Raw genomic sequence first — 21,317 nt, 5'->3', positions numbered from 1 at the left:
AAGCGCGGAAGCAAGTCTGGGGGAGCAATGTCAGGACTCTAGGGCGGCTGGAGTACCGTGTGTAGTTTTGAATCTGCCAGGAAGCGGGTCACGAGGAACGTGGTGTAGGCTGGTGCGATGTGATGGTGAAGTTTCAAAGTGCCCGCTATGCCAGGTCAGACGCGGTGAACCCTTCGTTTGAGTCTCTTGAGCACTTACACGTAGAATCTGATGTTGGCGGATCTGCCATGTGGTACGAACTCGTGGTGAACGAGACCACTAATGTAAAAAAAAAAAAACAGCATAATCCTGAACTTCTACTCGCTCATTCTGGCCTTCTTGGTGCGAGGGAATACCGAGGCTTGCCACTCGGCACTTCGCTGTTTCGTATGCTGCATGCTTTGGTGTCGTACAGGTATTCAGCACCCAAGACTCGTCACCAGTGATGACCTTTCCTAAAAAGTGGGTTCACTTTCATACAAGTCCCAAATCTCCTGGCACGTTTCAACTCGGCGCGATTTTTGGCCGTCCGTTAAACTTTGGCCACAATCTTCGCGCACACTTTTCGCACCTGCAAATTATTCGTCTCAATGCCGTGATTTTTTTTGGGCGGGAGGGGTATGATTAAATTCTGTGCCACTGAAAGGACATTGAAACGATGGTCTGAGCTCAAAAGATCGGTCAAACGCGCCACATTCTGGTCGGAGAGGGTCGTTGATGGCCGTTCAGCGCGGACTTCATCCACGGCCTTCTAAAAAGACCTTGTGCCACCAAAAGACTTGCGTTTCTGACACACTTATTAACAAAGAATATCTTTATCATGCGGAAAGTTTCCACTGCGCACATGCAGAGTTTCATACAAAATTTGATTCCAATCCGAAGTACCAACGGGCGCTGCATTACGGCTTGCACGGGAGAAGTAAACGAGTTTCAGGAAAAGCCTATACTTCATCTCAAGACGGGCGCAGAGACTGCGCGACCGCGCCCGCGTAGGCTAACTTCCCCTCAACCATTCCCAACCGGTCCTAGCGCACTGTGACATATAGTTGCTCCACAACATAATCACGGACATTACTTTCCGGACAAAATAACCCTACAGTGTATGGCTAGCCCCTGCGACCGCAGTGTTCAGTCACGGCAGTGCAAATGTGCTCGAGTAGTTCTGTTGCACCAGCGAACTGTTGGTATTTTGCTTGAACTGCTTACCTCGCTTTAAAGAAGGGATCGTTTACATGCTTAACCTATCGGGAACGCGAGGAATGGTACGTACTGTCAAGTTTTATTATGCTCAAAATAAATTTCCGAACATGATAAACAAGCGTCCGACTTGTAGCTCGGTTGTACAGAGTTTGTCCCCGCAGTAATCTCGAAATATTTGCTGTGGCTTTCGGCAGGTCAACACGTGTATAGTTAGTTGCCTGTTCGTTTGTCTCTCGCATTTCGGTCGTGAGTACACATAGCGGTATACTGAGCCGTTTTACTCTTTGTTAAAAGCGCGCGAGTGTATATGCCAAAGCCCTTTCCTCGCCGATTGAAATCCTCCTCTTTCAGGCTTTCCGAGATGGGGGACAGCCTCGCATTGCTTGCTGTGTGGAAAGAGCAAACCACAGGGATCGACCAAAATGTCTCGCTGCTACAGAGATTTTTCACGACCATCGACATCCCCTTGCGCGCGCGCTTTCACATCAGCTCTGTCGCCCAACAGCCGGGTACGCACACGGAGGAGAGATATTACCAGGCCGTGTGCAAATACACGTTTCCCGACACAGGCAGCAGAGCTGTTCCCACGAGCGCGCTGCAGGCCGTAAGCGCAAGGGTAACTCAGCAGTGGTGCCTTCTGGGCAGAATGATGCCGTTCAGGGGCCATCTCCAGTGGCTGATCCCGGAGCGAGAGCGTGGGTTTTGGTGCAGGTGGATGCCGCACGAAGCCGACATTCAGCTTGCATCTCTCTCTTTCGGCACCTTCGCTGGGCTCTGCCTTTTCGCCCAAAGCCACGTCTTTTATTCAAAACCTGGCGCCCCCGGGTACACCCTGAGTTGCGCTTTCAAGCACGACGAACGGCTATTGCAAGTCATGCTCAAGCTAGTCCACAAAAAAGGCTGCAGTCATACTTGCAGCTCATACAAGTTGCAGATACCGTACCACAGCATTTTCCGAGTCGTTCTGAACGAGGCTGAAACCTACCACGACGCACTAGGCATCTACCTTCAACTCGTCACTGTCCCGCTGTTGTACCGAAGTGCGTACGACGTGAATGAGTGGGAAGCATCCACAGGAGATGGCGTATGGTACGACCGCGTTTTCCAACTGGGATGTCCTTGCTGGTGGGTGATGCGCAGCTACGACATTGGCGGGAGCTCAGTCGTCAAGCTGACCCTCCGAAACAAGCTGAAAGCGCGACAAGCGATAAGTCGCCTCTGTGCGCGCTGCAAGCCAGAGACCACTTTCCAGTACAGCCCCATGCTTACGAAGAAGGTTGGCGCCAAGCTGAGAGAGATCAAGATGCGATGCCACAGCAAGATTAAGCCGAATCTTTGCTTCCCAACATGCTACGCCTTCAGCGCTGTCCTACAGCAAGGACACGACGGATTCGCTCAAATGGCTTTACTTGCTTGTGAAAAACTGGAAGAGTTTGAAGAGCTGTTGATAAGGCTTCTCCACACCAGTGGTCCTGCCCTCGAGTTGGCTCTGTACGCCATTCGAAGCGCCATCGAAGAGCACGAGATTGTCGACATAATTTCATGCCTGCCGAAGCTGTTCGCAAAGTTCTGCACCCCGGCCGCCGCTCTCTCAAAGACGCCCGCTGGTACTTGCTTGGTTCGACGCTGCATCGTCACTCCGTCGAAGGTCATTTTGCTTCCTCCGCAGATCCACTGCCAGAACAGGATTCTTCGCAAGTTTGACCCGGAGTTCTCGCTGCGTGTGTCATTTCGCGACGACAACATGCAGAACTTGTCCTACTCGCTCATGTCCGGTCACTGTCGGCACATGGTCATCGAGCGGGTTGTCGCAAGGACGCTCCGCGATGGCCTGGTCGCCGGAAACAGGCGGTTCAGGCTCCTGGCCACTTCGTGCAGCCAGCTTCGGGACCATGGGGCCTGGCTTTACGCAACGGTGAGTTGGCAGTTCTCAATTCCCAGGCTTGTTACGATCGTGCCCTGGAAAGTGCTAAGGCGTGGATTGCACCGCTTCTTGCCGAAGGTGCCTTTAGGTGCCTTTGTCATAGCAGTAGCGCAAGTGTAGTGTTCCATTGTCTTGTTCCTTGCAGTCGAGATAAGAAAAAGCAGCTTTTGACACCTTGCTCGTATCTGAGTGCGAGTGAGCAGCATCAGCGAATGGCGCTTCCGTTTAACAGCCAACTGTTTGTTCGCGCCTCGGCTGAGTGAGCCGAGGAAAACCATGCCCTACACGAGGCAGGTGAAGGCTATACTAGAAAGGATCACCAGTGAAAATGGACAGCCTTCAATGAGACGATGTTTTCGCAATAATGCGTTGGGGAATGTGTGCGACGCCTCTGCGTAACCGCAGCATGCGATCCAAAACTAATTTTACTAGTCTCTCGATTGTCTTACGGTCATTACGTTTCGCGCTTTTTCTTAGGACGCAAAGGGCTACTCGAGCGAGATGATTCGCTACTGGATGGGTGACTTCAGTGGTATTGCGAGCACTGCCAAAAAGATGGCACGCATGGGACAGTGTTTCTCGTCTACGGAAGAATCTGTACACGTTCCCCTGCTCAGCAACTCTGTGCGGGAAGTCCCCGACATCTTGGGAGGAAAGCATCCAGTCACTGCCGAACATTACATCTTCTCTGACGGCATCGGCATGATTTCGCCCGGGCTCCTCAAAGAGGTAAACCATATTTTTATAACGTCCACCACCAAACTATCGTAACGTCAAGGTGGTGAGCGAGGTTATTAGCTCAAATACCTGCTTAAACTGGTGCTCCTGATAAACTCCTAAATTGCTAAAAATTTGCGGTGGTTTAGCTCTGGTTAAACCTGGAGTGACGCGATAGCTACAGCTGGCCGGATGGAATTTGCTCAGTTGAATTGCAAAGTCAGTCTTTCGCCGCTGTGTTTCGTTGGGCGTTCCTTTGCAGCTCGGTTTCGCCGGCGCGCCGCGCCACCAGCAGCTGCAGCTGCTCCGCACACGTGGCTGGTCGCGTGACAAACCACGTGACGAGGCACGTAATCAGCCACGGTGCCGTGCCGCCGGCAGCTCCTCCACGCCACGTGACCAACCACGTGACGGCGTGACGGCGCTGCCACGCTGAAGGCTCGAAATACTACCATAATGTAGCATGTGCAGTCAAGAAAGAAAAAAAAATAAAAACCCGCGCGCGAAACACTTTGCACACAACAGCTGGGGTGGGGCGCCCAGCTGTTATTGGTCTGAGGTAGTTCATGCGGAGCGTTCTGTCACTGCGCTTCCCTACCTGGCGCAAAACAGACGGGACGTCAAGCCCGTCTGTTCGAGAAATTCACAGAGGCTCACCAAGGTTCGCTCACGTGTGCGCGCACTACCCTGCGGCCACAATAGCGTCTTGAGCGAGTCTGGGAGTATGCCCTGCGCCGCGAGCATATCACGACGAGCGTCAGCGAACGCGGCACAGCGAAGGATCAGGTGCTCCAGTATCTCCACTACACCGCATCCATCACACACATCACTCGTCGCGAGTCCGTGACGCACCCATCGTTCCCCAGGCCACACGCAGCCGATGCGCGCGCGGAGGATCATTGCGCGTTGCGACCGCGAAAGAGCGCAGCAGCTGTTGATGCTGGCGATGCGCTCACCTCCGGCGATCCGTGGGTCAGGGTGCGGCCGTCGGAGATGGTCGTGGATGACCTCACGCACGTCCTCCAGCGCAAGGGGGAGATCACTTGGAGGTAGTTGGTGTGCGGCGGTCGCGAGTTCGTCGGCCTCCTCGTTGCCAGCGATGCCGCAGTGGCGGGGCACCCACTGTGCACGCACAACGCATCCTTTCTGCGCGAGGCACTCGATGCTTGCGCGAATGCCGCGCACTAGTGGGGTACCCCGGCCATTGCACTGCAGGCGGATGAGGGCGGTGCGGGAGTCGCATAGCAGAGCACTCCTGGGCGGCGGAGGGACGATGGAGAGCAGCAGGTCCAATCCCAGCTGGATCCCCATCAGCTCCGTCGTGGTGCAGGAGACCAGGAAGGTGGCGTGTCTGGCTGTGCAGACGCAGGGCGGGGATGGTAGCCGCCGCTGCGAGGGAGCGGCTGTCGCGGACCACTGAGCCGTCGGTGTACACGAGAAGATGGTCCTGAAGCTCCTCGTGTATGACGGCTTTGGCCAGCTGCTGCACAGCGCAGAGGGGTGTGCTCCGCTTTCCGGCGATGCCGACGATCTCTCGCTGTATCTCCGACGCAGCAGTCCAGGGCGGGCAGTGGCCGTAGGGGGGCGTCTTCTGTTAGGCGCTCATATTCCTGCAGCGCCGCACCCATTCGTGAGCGTGGGTACGTGCGCATCCGCTGCAGTAGCGAGCCACCGTCCGGTGCGCGATGGGGCCGGTCTATGTGATGCAACGCCCTGCGCGCTGCTTGGAGCTGGAGCGGCAACGCTCCTGCCTTGGCCAGTGAGCCAAGGTGGTCGAAATTAACTCTTAGCACATTCCGCTACTGCCTGCCTGAAAGCACATTGGTGTTGCTATGGCGTGCAAAAATCGATCATCCTACCATTGTCGAAGGCTTCATTGATGCCGAAATTTTATTTTCGCGAACCTTACAGCTAGATCTTCAGGAAAAGTTCCATGCATAATGACGACCAGTAAACCAAACGCTAATTATATTGGCGACTCAAACCATGCACAAATCCTTATAGACGAAAATTAAAGGAGTATAGACACCTAATATTGGTCGCATGTTTTCTTCTCTATAATGATGCGGAAGACGGTACTACGAATGAATCGCCACGTGATATTCATCTACAACCGCTAAATAATTTATAATCGAATTTATTCTGCCATTCTTTTTCGGCTTTAACAACCCAAATATAGTTGTGACGTCAAAGAGTGCTTTTGATTCAAGTGAGGCATGAAAAAAACGTCCATAAAATCGCTGCTTTATTGTTTTAACTTACTGCAGTGCTGAAGCCAGACTTCCTCACGAGCCGGAATGACAACGAATGAGGAAGCAGCGATTATATTGATTTTTTTATGTCACGTAACCTGTAAGTACAAGTTGACGTCAGTCCTCATTCGGCTGTTGAAATCGAAACAGCACGAAAAAAATGTGGTTATAAATTATTTAGTGGTCGTAGAATATCTGGTGGTAATTCATGTATATTAATGCCTTACGCTTCATTACAAACAAGAAAACGAGCACCCAAAATTTAGGTGTCTGTACTCCTTTCAGAAAGGTTCAACGAAAGTAGCATTTTTTTTTTATGTGACGCTCCCGCCTGTCCGGGGTCGCTCATAAAACAAACTAATTAGTTGGTATCTACGGGTCCTGCTGAAGCGAGGAGAATTGAGCCAACAAGGCCGTAACTCGGCAAAACATTATTTCTCTGCCTGAAGGAGAAACGGGGGGTCCGCTCACCGCTGGTTTTTAGAACTGGTCGTCGTCCGGCAGGTCGGGGCTTCACTCCGCTCATCTTGCGTGGGCGGGCCACGGCGGCCTCGGCTCTACCGTGGTCTGCCTCTCTTCCCAGCGGCTGGCTCTCCTGTGTCTTCCCGCCGCGACCAACGCGTCTCGCTGGAGATTCTCGGCTTCTCTTTCTCTCTCAGGGTCCTCCTCGCCCAACGGTGTTTTCGCCTTCGCTGCTCCTGCAGCCGGCCAAGAAGGCATGCCCAATTCTCAGAAACCACGCCCGTTACAACGGGAGGGCCGATGGCCTCTTTGGGATGTCTCGCGCGGATCAGGTGTCAATCGCAGGGCAGCGCTTTCCTGCAGCCAACGTCTCGCCTCCTCTGCTGGCAGCCCGTATGGTGCCAGGCTCCGACTTCCTTCGGCACTTCGAGCCGTTACGCCGTCGGCTCCTGGTAGGGACGCTTGCCGCCACGCACTCACGCACAAACGTGATCGTCCGCCCGCTCCCGCGAGGCGGGGGGAGAACAACGGCACAACATACCGCAGGGAGTCCGTTGTGAGCATCGGCAGCGTCGGGCACCGCACTCGGCCTCCCGCCTTCTACCTGCAGCTTTCTGTGGCGGTCTGTCCGTAGCTCCCGCTTCTTTCTACACCAGCGCACTCGCAGGCATGTCGAGGTCTATAATTCTGCACACAGGTGCAATGTCGCTGGCAAAAGTCGGCGGAGCGAGTTCTTGGAATCCTGATTGTGAGCAATATATAGTCCTCATGTATTCAGTCCTTCACATAACGCGCGTGCATGTTGCAAAGGGGGTGGGGGGTGGCGCCTTGCCGTCTGTGCCTCTCCTCGTTGCTGCGAACACAACTCATTCATGCAGCTTTAGTTAAATGAGCTGCCCTTCCGAGTCATTCGTCGCTTTCGGGACATTCAAACGTTGCCTTGTGGCTAGGAACGGTCCCCCTGCCGTGTCTTTCACCTGGTTAAATTCTGGTGATTTCGCCTTTTCAGTGCTCGATCAGAAACCAGCTTCCGACCGCCCACTATTATAGGAAGCTGTGAAGCATTGCGGTTGATTTTCTGCCTAATATGATTTCATTTTTCTGTGAGGCTCCAGAAAGTAATGAGTCGCTCGCACTGCTGGGTTTACATGGGTATTTGCCGCGTAGGGTAACGGCAGGCTAATGCCTTCATGCATAGATTAATTCTCTCATGCGTGTGCCGCAAGATTGAGGTAGCTGCAGACACCTGCGACATCAACCCCCATGGTGCGGGCCGTGACTTGTCTTTCTCCAATAGGTGACCGATAAGATCGGCCTCACTGTCTCCCCGTCTGCCATCCAAATTCGCTACGCTGGCTACAAAGGCATGCTCTGCGTCAACCCACTGCTCAGCGGAAGGCAGATAGTCCTGAGGAAAAGCATGCGCAAGTTCAACTGCGTCAACTCGGAGTGCATTGACGTCATCAAAATTTCAGCTCCGCGTAAGTCCACAACATGCCTTTTCTCCATATTTCATTCCGCACGCGTCGCAATTTTAGTCGGGCGTAACGAAGCTTCGTGCTTGAAGAAATGTTAATGGAGCGCACAGCGTATGCGACGCGCCTCAACAGGAGGTAATCTCAGGTCATGCATATACAGGTGTTCCCCAAAAGGAAATTATACAATAGCTGTATCTTGCCATCACTCGCTTGTGGTGCAGAAACATGGCGTCTAACGAAAAGGGTTGAAATTAAGCTAAGCACACCGAAACGCGGTACGCAGAGGAAAATGATACGTGCAACGTTAAAAGACGGGGATTGAGCAGAGCGGGACAAGAAATAAACGCGAGTTAATTCCTATTTCATGTCATGGAATGAGTAGGGCATGTAATGCGCGAAGGCAGCCTTTGGTCCCTTAGAATAACGACGTGGCTTAAGGCAGACGTTGCAGGTACACCTGACTCAGTCAGGTGGGCGGATGAGATTAGGAAGTATGCGGGGATAAGGTTACCGCAGGTCCCGCAGGACGTGGTTATTCGGGGTCAGCGGGTGAGGGTTGTGTCCTGTAGTGCACCTGTTGGGCTGATGTTTCTACAGTTCGGCAGGCGCGGCGTGTTTTTTTCTTCCTCGAGTCTGATCTAATCCAAAGCGCGTACACGCAACTTTAGATGTGCGCAAGCTACGTCAGGCTCGGTTGTTGTACGAGTCGCCCCATGCAGCGTACTCTGCAACCGTCCATCACGTGCCCCGTTCTGCCAGGTCCCGTGTTCCTGAACCGGCAGCTGATCACACTGCTCGAGCAGCTGGGCGTCCCCAGCCGGGTGTTCTTCTGCCTGCAGCAGCGCATGGTGACCCTGTTCACAGAGGCTCTGGTCAGCGACAGCGTCGCGCTGCAGGTTCTCGAGACGTACGTGGGCCCAGCGCTCCCTTTCGGCCAGCTGCTGCGCCACGGCTTCTCGCTCACGCGGGACCCCTTCGTGCGCTCCATCCTGTTTGCTGTCTACAGGACATCCATGGGTGAGCCAGACCTTCCTGCCGCCGCCGCCCCTCGAACAGTGCGGCCTTCGGCAGCGATAGTTCCAAGAATCGCAGTAGCTAGCTGCGAATGATTTGACGCGCTAGCAGTTGTACAGCACTCGCGCTGTTTTCAAACGTATCGGGCGCTACGCCGATTTTACCGAAAAAACTGCGTAGACACTGTGCAGTATGAAGTACGCCGCCGCGGTGGCTTAGTGGTTATGGCGCTCGGCTGCTGACTTGAAAGACGCGGGTTCGATCCCGGCCGCGGCGGTCGAATTTCTATGGAGGCGAAATTCTAGAGACCCGTGTACTGTGCGATGTCAGTGCACGTTAAAGCACCCCGGCAGATCTAAGTTTCGGAGCCCTTTACTACGACGTTCCTCGTAGCCTGAGTCGCTTTGGGGCGTTAAACCCCCCCTAAACCTATGCAGTATATGTACGAAGCAATGAATTCGCGTATATAGCAGTTCTGGAGTCGATACGTAAAATATTTTTAATGTACGCTTCATTTTTTTCTTTATTCCAGAGTCTCTCCTGTCCAAGACTCGCATCGCTGTACCGCGCAACTTGGGTCGAAACATGTTCGGTGTGCTCGATGAGACCGGGACGCTGAAGTACGGCCAGGTGTTCGTGCAGTTCACTTCACTTGGTTCGTCCACCCGACAGCAAAATGGCCCGCCGGTATTCATCCTGTCAGGTACCCGTCGCGGTGGCTGTGGCTACACCATTCTGCTGCGCACGAGTGCGCTAGCTGGGACCGCGTTTAAATGTGGGCGACGTGCAATGATACCAAATGTGCAAAAATACTGCAAAATACCGTGGGATTGGAGCTCCCAGGTTCCAGATTAGCTATATTGTGCCCAATGTCGCGGCTTCGAATCCTGCTTCAGACTTTTCGCTCTATTTATCAGAACTAGAGCTCTGGACTACTTAAATCAATATAAGAAAATAAGAAACAAACTAGGACATGACATTAAAAAAGCGCGCCATTCCTACTACGAAAACAAGTTTGCAGGTGTCATCAACATGGCAAACCGCAAAAATGTGGCAAAAATGGCAAAAATGTGGCAAACCGCAAACCATCTCATGTCAAATACTCAGAAGAAAGAACTCAAGGAATTGAATATTGAAGGCACAACTTATACGGGAACCTCGCTAGCAAATAAATTCAACAAACACTTCCTAAACGCAGGAGCATTTAATACGAACAACGCGGATAGCTCTAACCTTGACTGCAAATCATATATGGGTTCGGCTGTTGCGGGTTCAATCTATTTGACTCCTACTACAGAGGCAGAAATATTTACGCTACTAAAAAAGCTAAATAACAGTAGTGCTTGCGGAGTGGATAACTTGAAAGCGCAACCAATAAAATCAGTTGCACATCTATTAAGCCGCCCTTTGTCGCATATATGCAATTTGATCCTAAGTTCGTGTGTCTTTCCTGATAAACTGAAAATCGCAAGAGTATTCGTTGTTCATAAAGGAGGTGATAAATGTAGCCTTAATAACTACAGACCTATCTCTGTCTTGCCAATCTTTTCTAAAATAATAGAACAAGTTATAAATACACGCCTTCTAAACTACTTCCAGCAAAACGACGTCATAGTAGAACAACAGTATGGGTTCCAAAAATGTAAGTCAACGGAGACAGCCCTTATATATATAAAGATCAAATAATAGATAACTTTGAGCATAAATTGTACACAGTAGGTTTGTTTCTTGATTTCAAAAAAGCATTCGACTCTATCAAACATGAAATCTTACTGCAAAAGTTACCCAACTACGAGATTAGAGGCGTTGCTCTCGATTTAATTAAGAGTTACCTGTCAAACAGATTTCAGTACACAGCGGTAGGCAAAGCGCAGTCAGATATTGGTGTTATCGCATATGGGATACCACAAGGGTCTATACTTGGTCCATTATTGTTTCTGTTATATATCAATAATATTGTAAATATTCCACTAACCCGCAAATTACCCTGTATGCTGATGACACTAACGCTTTTATTTCTGGTGCGAATATTGTAGATATTGAGAGGCAGGCAAATGTCTGGCTGTGTAACCTATCGGTATGGCTCGACGTAAATAAACTAGCCCTAACCACGAACAAAACAAAATATATTGTATTTCGACCAAAAAATAAATGTATGTCAGACATTCTTCTGCGCTTCGGCAATGAACAGATCGAACGCGTTGCATCACATAAATTTCTAGGTGTAATCTTTCAGGAACACCTAAACTGGTCTGCACATGTCGCAAAAGTTCGAACAGATATCTCAAGAACGATTGGGGTCACCTATAAACTAATAGATTTGCTACCACCATGGTTAAAAAAGCAATTGTATTATGCTCTAATACACTCCCGTCTGCACTACTGTCTTCTTGTATGGGGTACGACCACAAAAACAAATTTAGAAAACCTACATGTACTACAAAAACATTTTCTGCGCCAAATAGAAAATGTCCCACGCCGAACTCATACAGCACCGTTATTCCAAAAACACCGAATCCTGACTATCACAAACATCATATGTAAAAAACTAGCAGTAGCTATATACACTCAAATCAAACAGAATGCATCATCGTTCACAGAAAAATATCTTCATAAAGAACACATGTACAATCTCCGGCATACCATTTATAACAGAGACAGGATTCGTACAAACTACGGAACACAAAAGTTAACATATCAGATTCCTGACTTCTTGAATAAGCACGCCATGGTTATGAATATTATTACTGACAGTTCTTCAGCTCTAGCCTTTAACAGAAACATTAACACATTTTTTTAGCACACAATTTTGACTATTTCCTTTTTTTTTCTGGGTTCCAAGTAGACACCAGATGGTTTTTTGTTGTGAATGTTTTATTGTTCCCGCTTGTTTATTTTCTCTGCCTATTACTGCATGCGATTTATATTGGCTGTTTCTTTCCTCGCAGTATGACTTAGCCCTGTATGCTATGCTGTATTAATGTGTTCCTTTTATGTTGATCGAAACTTTGTTCAACGATGTGACTGTACCTGCTGTTGAGTGATGTGTTTGGGAAGGGGGGAAGGGGGCCGACACTGAGTCAGGCATTAATTTGCCTTTATGTCTGCCTCCTAGGCACCTATTACTGCTGCCTGAATAAATGACTTTGACTTTGACTTTGACACTGTATTTCGATGGAGGAGAGATTTCTCCGCACTTTCAGGACCCCCGAGTGGTCGAAATTAATCCGGAGCCCCCCACACTACATAGTATTCCGTAGCGCGTGCGCACCTTCGAAACGTTAGTCTTCCCGCTATGCCATCATCTCGGGTGTCTTCTGACGTCGGGTTTCCTTGAAAGGTGTTGTGAACTTCAGTTATAATAGATATTCCTTAAACCTCCTAACTGTTTGCTTAGTTATACGCATATTCCTAACACCCTCTACGCCCGCGCTCATCGGATTTTGGGTCTCATATTGCGCGACATCAAAAGGAGCTCATTCTGCTGAAAACCTGGCGTCGGCCGACGTCCTTCATGAGTCGGGAAAAAATCCCAAAAGTCTTAAATGAAAAAAGAAACTAGCCGGCACTGGGGCTCGAACCCAGACCCTTTGATTTCTAGGTGGGCACGCAGCGCGTAGTGCACGAATTGTCATTAGTTCAAGTGTGTTAGGGGGACACCTAGTGAACGCGTTGTGGTGTGTGACATAGTAACGCCGTGAAACAAATGGTACGTACATATGGGTATGTAGTGGTGTAGCATGTGTTGCAGTGTAGCCCATATAATGATTAGTGACTTGTCATCGATAACTGTGGTTGGTAATTGGTATTGTAATCAATGAACGTCATCGGTAATGTGATTGTAGCTTGGTAATCGGTGAAAAATGGGAAATAAAAAGTATAGAAAGGAGAGTAGACGGCGATAGCCCTTCGTTTTTTAAGGCGAAGCTTAGCCGTCCTCCTAATGTGTTCAAGCACCCCTCGTTAGCCAGACCTCCCGGGAAAACTAGAGAAGGTTGAGGCCGAAACACTTCTGCGCGTTTTCCAAAGAGCCCTCACACCGTACGTTTAACAAAGCCGTCCTCATTCCATTGCCGCACCATCCTGAAGCCTATCCTGTGAATTTTCTTCTGGCCTTATTTTGAGAAGTGGTCCTCCTCACTTCAATTCGGTGCTAACATTTTTAATCTATGCTCCTGTGGCAAAACTGGTGTTATGAACTCGCACATGGCGACTGAAATGTATTCGCTGCGCCTCGTGCGTACTTTTCACATACGTCAGGCCTTATATCCGGGAAGCTGATCTCAGGTTGTGCCCACTGACATGCTTGCAAAAGCACTTGGAGAAACGACCACCACTGCACGTTTCCTTGACGCTACTTCTTGCATGCAGGACAATGCGGTATATCGCAGGCTTGGTACGCCGCTTCACGCAGAGGCTGCCGCCTTGCGGTGCCACTGCTTGTCACTCTACTTTTATCTGGTTGCTAGGGGATGCCCGGTACCCGTGCTGTTATTAACGCCCTTTTTTCTAGCCATCCATGCCTCTTGCTGCCATGCGAGTGTTTCGCTGGCGAACGATGCAGCAGTGCCACTCTGTGCAGGTGGCGTGTGTGCTGTGCCACTGCATTGTGAGCATCGCAAGGAAATTTCCTCCAGGATGATTTTTCTTTCACGCACTCATACGCTCGCGGTGCCTGTAATCCGTCGTCATTAAGTTCAAATCATGGGCTCAGGGACCACACTATACGAATGATGAATGTCGCACAGTGTAGAAGTATGTTCCCAAGTTTTTCAGGCAGCACACGTGTTGACGTTACTCTTCAAAAAATAAAACGAAAGCTACGACTTTGATGTGAACTTTATACATATGCGCCACTTCTTTATGCAGTGTTTCACCTCCATTCGCTTGCAGACAACCGTTGCGGTGCAGTTTCGACGAAGCGTGCCTGCTTTTTTACAGGAACCGTGCTCGTGACAAAGTGCCCCTGTCTGCACCCCGGCGACGTGAGGAAATTCACCGCAGTGAATGTCCCGGCCTTGCATCACATCAAAGACTGCGTCGTGTTCCCGGCAAATGGTTTCAGGCCACACTCCGACGAAATGGCAGGCAAGCATGCAGCGAACCGCTTTTCTGCGCAAGCCGGTGCGCTTTCTCTGGTCGCCTTTAGTACGGCCGCGCCCTCTCCGTACGCGTGCAGTGCATGGTCAAGGCTTACTCGGTCACCCGTGATTGACTTTAAGAGCCGCCACTACGGTTTCAGTGCTCTCAGCTGGGCCCATTGACCCTAGTCGGCGTCGCTTCAGACTAGCTCGGACGGTAGAACGCGCTGCAGCAGGACACTAAAGCGGCGAGCGCATTTCTTCAAGCCGCGTACCGACGGCCGCACTCAAGAAGCGCGCAATTTGAACAGGTTTATTTCATTCTGTAGGGTTCTAGTACTGCTGCCGTTCACTTGTACTGCCATTTCATTTTACAGCCTGTGTATGCGCAACCTTCCGGCGCTGCTGTCGACACGGCAAACTACCTGGAACACAGCTTAATTAGCCAGAGGGGCAAGCGGTTTCTGGCGCGCACCCGTAGTGCATTTCCGCGCTGTCTGCCTGCGCTTATAGCCACGAGCTTCCACACTCTGTCGAAGCCACACGTGGCGCGCGCGTCAGCCAACTGGGCTACGTCGACAGCACTTTGGCAAGAAATGTGATCAGCCAAACGCGCGCCTCTAATCGTTCAGAACGTGGTCACTCGTTTTTCGCCGCCCAATTGGCAGACCGCAGCTTTTTTTTTTTTTACGTGCGTGGCGGAACAATTTCAGCGCCACCTGGGCACTGCGGCCTGCCTATACTCCAATTCTGCGTAGTGAAGTGTGCGGAAGCTGGCAGGTATATTCGGTCAATAGTGCATCCGCTAGGTCTACAGTTCTACAAAAAAAAGTAAAGTAATTCTACTGAAAAGTACGTGGCTGTGTTTACTGTGCGGGTATCGCATACATCGTTACCATGCGTTTTACTTTCCTAAACAAGCGCGCTGTGACGCCTAGGGCTTGCCCTGTGCTGGAGACCAGAAGTACCGAAAACTTGTAACCCTGTAATCAGTCACGTATGCAGGTAGCTCCAGTATGAATGCAAGCAGTCGGTTTGTCAACGAGAAAAAGTTCTGCTTCTGCACTGCGAGTAATGCATCGGGAATTACATTTCAATGCGCATTACCCGCACTTCTCGCCATATTTCTCAAAACGATGTCTGTAATCGCCAGCAAACAAGAAGGCTTTCTGCTACACCAGCAAGGGGTGTGGTCGTTCTGGATTGTCAATACTAATTATATGAGAGTGAACTACTTCGATATCTGAGCGTGTAAAAACTCAATTGCAGTGCAATGCTTTCCTCGGTAAATGAGCTCCTTGCGTTGCCGCACTTTGAGCATTTTGCGTTGCTGGCTTGTATACAAAGTTCCGAGCCTTCGTTACAGTTTTTTTGTTGCCTTACCCATACATCGTCTGGCCATCAGTATCGCCCTACAGCTTCCAGCTATGTCATCTCCCGCAGATAAAAAAAGGAACGGCAGAGCCATATTCAGTCGCTTGTTCCAGTCTCTCTTCCGAGCTCGTCACTGGGCTCCGGAGCACAGGCTGTTTGTAATAAGAGATGGAGGGAATATGGGGAAACGCCCATGATGAAGAGAATTGAAATAATGAAGCCACCAACTCCATTTCGATAGCTAGTGTCGCTGCGTACATATTAAATACCATCTTTTTGCAGGTTCCGACTTGGATGGAGACGAGTACATTGTCATTTGGGACAGGAATCTGTTCTTTCCGGGACACAACCAAGAGCCCATGATTTACGGACAAAAGGTTCAACAGCAGCGTTCTGAACTGAGTCTGGTAAATACGAAAAAGATGGCTCTTATTTTGCTGTTGGAGTCAAACAAAATGCACCGAAGCCAACTACGACTGCTTCCTACGAAATGTAATATTAATTTACATGCAAGCTGCAGGGGGTGGATGCTAACATTTACTTCTTCCGGTTCTACTCATTACTCCGTTCCAGCGGCTGAAATTGGGTATTGATACCAACTTTATCTTGTACTCCTTCCAGGTAGATGGCATGGCGAAATTCATATCGGACTTCATCAAGAACGACAACGTTGGCGTGATGTCCAACGCGCACCTAGCAATGGCAGACAAGCTTAAGGACGGCGTGTTTTCGAAACAGTGTCTCTCCATAGCGGCCAAAATCTCCACCTGCCTAGACTTTGCGAAGACCGGGGTGGCCGCCGTGTTGGAGAAACACGAAAGGCCCCGAGAATACCCGGACTTCATGGCAAAGGGATGTAACAAGAACACTTATCGTTCAAACCGGGTTCTTGGCCACCTCTACAGATTCCAAAGGTTCTTGGAATCTGTAGTTAGCACCAGCTTCAACAGCCAACTAGTCGACGGCAGAAGCAACATAAAGCTGCTCGAATTCCACGGCTGGATGAGCTACAGGAGCGTTGTGGAGGAACTGCGAGCGGCGTACGAGTCCGATATGGACCGCATACTGAAGCAGTACGGCATCAAGACTGAAGCAGAAGTTGTGTCCGGCTTCATCATCGACACCTCCAGCTTCAACAAGAGCCACTACGAAAAGAGCAACGTGGAAGTTCTCGTCACTAAGCAGTACCGTGCCGTAGCGGATTCGACAAGGAAGAGATTTTTCAAAAAAGTTGAAGAGGCGTGTTACCCGGAAAGCGCTTTCTCTACCGAGGAGCAAACGACGATTCTGCTAAGAATGGCGTCCGCATGCTTCATGGTGACGTACTCTAATGCACAAAAGACCTGCTCCAGCTTTCCCTGGATATTTTCGGACCTCATTTTCTTGGTTATGGCGAGTGCGTCTCGACGCGAGATGCCACACCGGCAAGGCAACCTTCTGATCGCCTGCCTGGACAGTCAGCTGCCTCCTGCTTCATCACAGCTGTCTGCCAAAAGCATCGCCCTTGAAGTGGTGCTAAAATGGGCTGTAAAGGAAGACTTGCTGCTTCAGGACGCAGGTGTTCGCTGCGCCCGCATCTGTAGACATTGTTTGGAGACTCTCTTCATCAACTCAGCAAGAGCTGAAGACGCTATAGCTAATGGCGAAGGGGCACCCTCTCCTGGCTGTTACGTGACATCCTTTTTCCGTTACGTCGGCAGTACGTCTGTCGTCTTCCCCAAATGCGACTCCTGCAGCTGGTCATCTCAAACACACACGCTCACAATGGCCGCGCTCAGAACCTACAGCCTGCTAGCTATCTTCTGCGATCTGTGCCATCTGGGCCTCCCTTGCGACGCTAGACTGCATGAGCCTGTGCAGGAGATTCAGGAAGGCAACGACGTGCGCATCAAGGTGAGCCCTCTCTACCCCGTTGTTTTTTATTTACTGGCGCATCTTGCATTGCGCATTGTATATTTTGAGTGCAGAACTCATAATATTGCGTTCACGGTTGTCGCCACTGTCCCAAAGTGGGGCATTGGAGTTTCATACTAAATACATTACACGTTGCACTAAGGCTATACCTATACTTGGGTTAGGGCTTGTGTTTATACTTGGTTTTTCTTAAGGCAAAAGTCCACGTCAAGAGTTGCAGCTTTTAAATTGACGGCGCGTTTCTTGTGTGGCCTCTTGCAACTTTCCTCATGCAGTCACTTTCACTTGGGTTCAGTTCGGCCAAAGCCCAACTTCATATTTCCCACACAGCTATTCTCTTTAACACAATGGAATACTTCACATCTTAGCATGCCATGTAAATATATTTGCATTCAAAATCGTCACGAACTTCAAAATCTCAATACAGAAGTCACTTGCTCCTTCGAAGTTCAGGGCCAATATTACGCCCACTACAAGCGTGGAGCGTATGCAGCATCCTGCCCAGCAATTTTGGACAAAAATTTTGAATATTGCGATATTGCGAGGTACTGTCATGACCAAACTGAAGGTAATGGTCCATTCTTCCGATGTATACCAAAATCTTTAAAACAATCTTTTCCATATCGCTCGCATGGAGAAGTTAAGACTACCTTAGAAAACTAATTGTGGAGGCTTTTGACGATCGCAAAAACGTTAATAGCAAAAAAAAATGCGCGCCTGTGGATGATATCTGCGAATATAGGGATTGTTGTAAAATTTCATTACAATATATGAAAATTATGTTCATAAACTGTTTCACAAGTCAACACTCATATCAAACAATTCTGGACAAAAGTTGCTGAACGCGAAACGATAAAGTTTCCATTTCTAACCTCTGTCAAGGTGAATAGAGTGTTCAGTGTTCTAGCCCGTGCATGGTCTGACAATAACGGCATGCCCTTTTCTCTTTCCTTCACGTCCTCATCTTACCTTTTTCTGACCGTCAACTTCGTGAGGCTCCGAGAGCGACGTGGGTAAGCAGCCCGGTACGCAACAATTTACGATTAATGCTATAAGTTGCATGCATATACAGCGGTGATCTACGCCTCGATTTAGATCACCATTGCGAGCATCTCCTCGCCAGCAAAAGAGAATGCGGTGTGCTATTAAACTTCCTGTCCTCATTCGAAATTTCCCTGCCTCTGGCCCGCAAGCCACAGGTTGCCTAACACTCTCTCACGTACGCTCTCCTTTCTTTTTAGAGCGAAAGCTCTACTCCTCCCGCGCAGAGCTGAAGCTCATATGGCTGTGAAATTTGACCTCAAAACCAGGAGTGGTGGCTTGGCTCTGACGTCATGCCACGTGACTCGCCACATCTGCGCGCTTGAGCCAACAGCGTTCGCTAGCCTCGAAACTAATCCCGTGACTAGCTGCGCCTCTCCACAGCTGCGTATGCGGAGCCGCAAAATCGCGTGACGCCCCATTCGCTACATAAAACCGTGTGATGAGTGTTTACCTTTGTGTGCTTACCTTGACGGTGCTTTCGCTCGTCCAACTAGGTTCAGCCCGGTTGAACCACAGCGATTTTTTTCAATCCTAACATGAAGCCAAAATTTTTCGCTATCATCTGAGGCCGGTCCTTCAGTTACGTAGTGGGCTTAGCTGGACACATGTTGCAGCATTGAGTAGCGCCGAGGGCTCCTAAATTCTCGGGAGGCCCGTTCCCAGTTGGCAGCATATATCCTGCGGGGTCATATCCCCTCAAGTAATCCGTTGCCGATAGCACACACCGCTACCCAACACCACGATAGTGCGTCCTTCCCTTTCTTCCATCCGCGGCGGTTGGTGCATGATGAGACTGCCCGTTGCGCCACAGGTGACCAGTCCGGGCTTCCGGGACATGTTGCTGCACGGCCAGGACGAGGTGGTCAGTCTGCTGGCAGTCTGGTCTGGCGTGCACGAGGTTCGCATTCGGCGCGGCGCGGACCGCGGGCGGGGGCGGCCGCCACATCGTCGTGTCCTCGGTGGGCCGCGACTGGCAGCGCTGGTTCCTCGAGGAGCTCCTGCTCCAGCCCTGGCTCGCCACCGCCGTCGAGATGCGCAGCCTCGAGCAGTTCATTCGCGGCTGAGTTGCCCTTCTCAGAGCCTGCTACCTTGGCGCGTCGCTGGTGCGGGACCAGACTTTAGTTTTTTCATTAAACATTCACTTAACACTTTTAACCTTTGACAGGCTAAGCGACCAATTTTGCTATTTTTTTTAGCTCTTTTTAATATAAGGACACCGTGGGAGTGGAAGGGGGAGAACTTTCGGGCAAATAACCTTGACGATGGCCTCACTGCAGTTCTTACTTGTGCCTTTCTGTATTTCTTGTTTGTTTTTTTTTTCGTAGCACAAATTGTGCTCTTGTCTATTTAGCCGGTACCAGCCTACCGATGAGCACAATTTTTCGGAACCCGGCTGCCGCGTGAAAAAAATCGTTCTTTTCTTTTTTTTTTTTGCGGCATGGGCTCAGCTCTAAGTAGTGTTGTTATCGTTTGCATGCACCAGTGCTGATTTAACCTCTGATTTCTTTGAATCATGCCTGGCGGCTGTATTCTTCACGGCAGGCGTGTTCCGAAAGTCTGTGCGGACACCTGTACTTTTCTATCTTAACGGTTTCACTTCTGTTCCACGTTAGGGCAAGCACGTTACAACCGCGACTAGAGCTAATCGATGCGTGTCTCTTGGTTACAGATACTGATCGTTTCGTGCTGGTTTCGTGCAACTAGTGGTTTTTACTTCAGTATGTAATCGTAAGTAGCCCAGTTACGTTCGCTGCAGGACAAAGGCAGGGGCCCACCAATGGTGCGCCGACCGTGAAATCATGCACAGGCCTTTTCCACTCGCATGGCTTTTGAACAGCGGCAACCGCGTGCGCTAGTCTTGTGCCTCAAGCCTGCATTCTACGTGCTTGTTTCTCCCCAAGTCCACCACTGGTGCCAGCCGTTCGGCTGTTCAACACGATGGCGAGACGGGCGAGTTGGTGTGGTGATACGTAATTCTGGAAAAATACCGCAAAAGACGAGGACAACAAGGTCATGTTGTTTTCTTTTCTTGTTGTCCTCGTCTTTAGCGCTATTTTCCTAGTAGCTGGGTTGTTCTTCAATAGGCACACACCTGCTAATCACTGACCTCACCACTGCAACCCGATCTGCATTACTCCAGACCACGCTTCCATTCCTGTCGTCTCCAGAGCGACTGTAATAAAACAGCGGTTCTCTGTTTGCATTGCATCTCGTGCCCACGTGCATTTCTTCCTCCGAGCCAGAACTACCGTATCGGCTCCCGGTTGTTCTCCCTTTTCCTGCGGCTCTCCTGTGTCTCGTCGGTTCGTTCGCCTTCCCCATTCTGACCCGGGGGCCAGCAACTACTGTTTCAGTGTGCTGCAGTTTCAGTTAAAATTTCTCCGACACAAAATCCCAGCACAGTGGCCGCCACCACGATGCGGATTTCGGAAACCGGATGGTTGTGCACGGGGAAAATAAAACTCTAACACAGACTAAGATAGTACATGACTCTCGCAGGCTTTCCCATCAGTAATGAGGGAAACCTGCGGAACGTACGACAGTAACGGTACACACGGGTCATTTGCCCTTCCGTGTTTACCCACGAAACGGACGAAGCTGAGTGCAACACATCCATAACATCATTCCCACAGGTTGCCCGCAAAAGCACCGGTATTTTATCGAAGCTACATTCCATGGTTCGTTCTTGCTGTTCAAGGTTCACGAGGATTACATGGATAACCTGCCTATGTTGAGTGCATAACTTACGCTTTTAACGACTCGGGCGGCTTCGCTGGAGCGGAATCGTAAACGAAAAATGTGAAGTGAGCGAAAACCGGGCGCGCATCGCCGGAGGAATCGTACTCCATCGTTTGTGCAGTGCCGACACTTGGCGGTG

At 50.2% G+C, this 21,317-nt stretch overlaps 1 protein-coding gene across 1 annotated transcript; it reads left to right on the top strand.

Moving 5' to 3' along the window:
* The first annotated feature begins 1,415 nt into the window (after positions 1-1,415).
* LOC144136650 (uncharacterized) lies at positions 1,416-19,668 on the top strand. The gene is given in 10 exon segments (XM_077669170.1): positions 1,416-3,094; positions 3,581-3,832; positions 7,832-8,015; positions 8,772-9,029; positions 9,559-9,729; positions 13,968-14,114; positions 15,764-15,888; positions 16,103-17,374; positions 19,251-19,367; positions 19,369-19,668. Coding segments are annotated over 10 exon segments (4,269 nt in total). The 5' UTR covers positions 1,416-1,486; the 3' UTR covers positions 19,504-19,668.
* The last annotated feature ends 1,649 nt before the right edge of the window (positions 19,669-21,317 follow it).

The sequence above is a fragment of the Amblyomma americanum genome, chromosome 1 (genome assembly GCF_052857255.1).
Source record: "Amblyomma americanum isolate KBUSLIRL-KWMA chromosome 1, ASM5285725v1, whole genome shotgun sequence".
NCBI lineage: Eukaryota > Metazoa > Arthropoda > Arachnida > Ixodida > Ixodidae > Amblyomma > Amblyomma americanum.
This window is presented reverse-complemented; position numbering and strand designations above follow the sequence as displayed.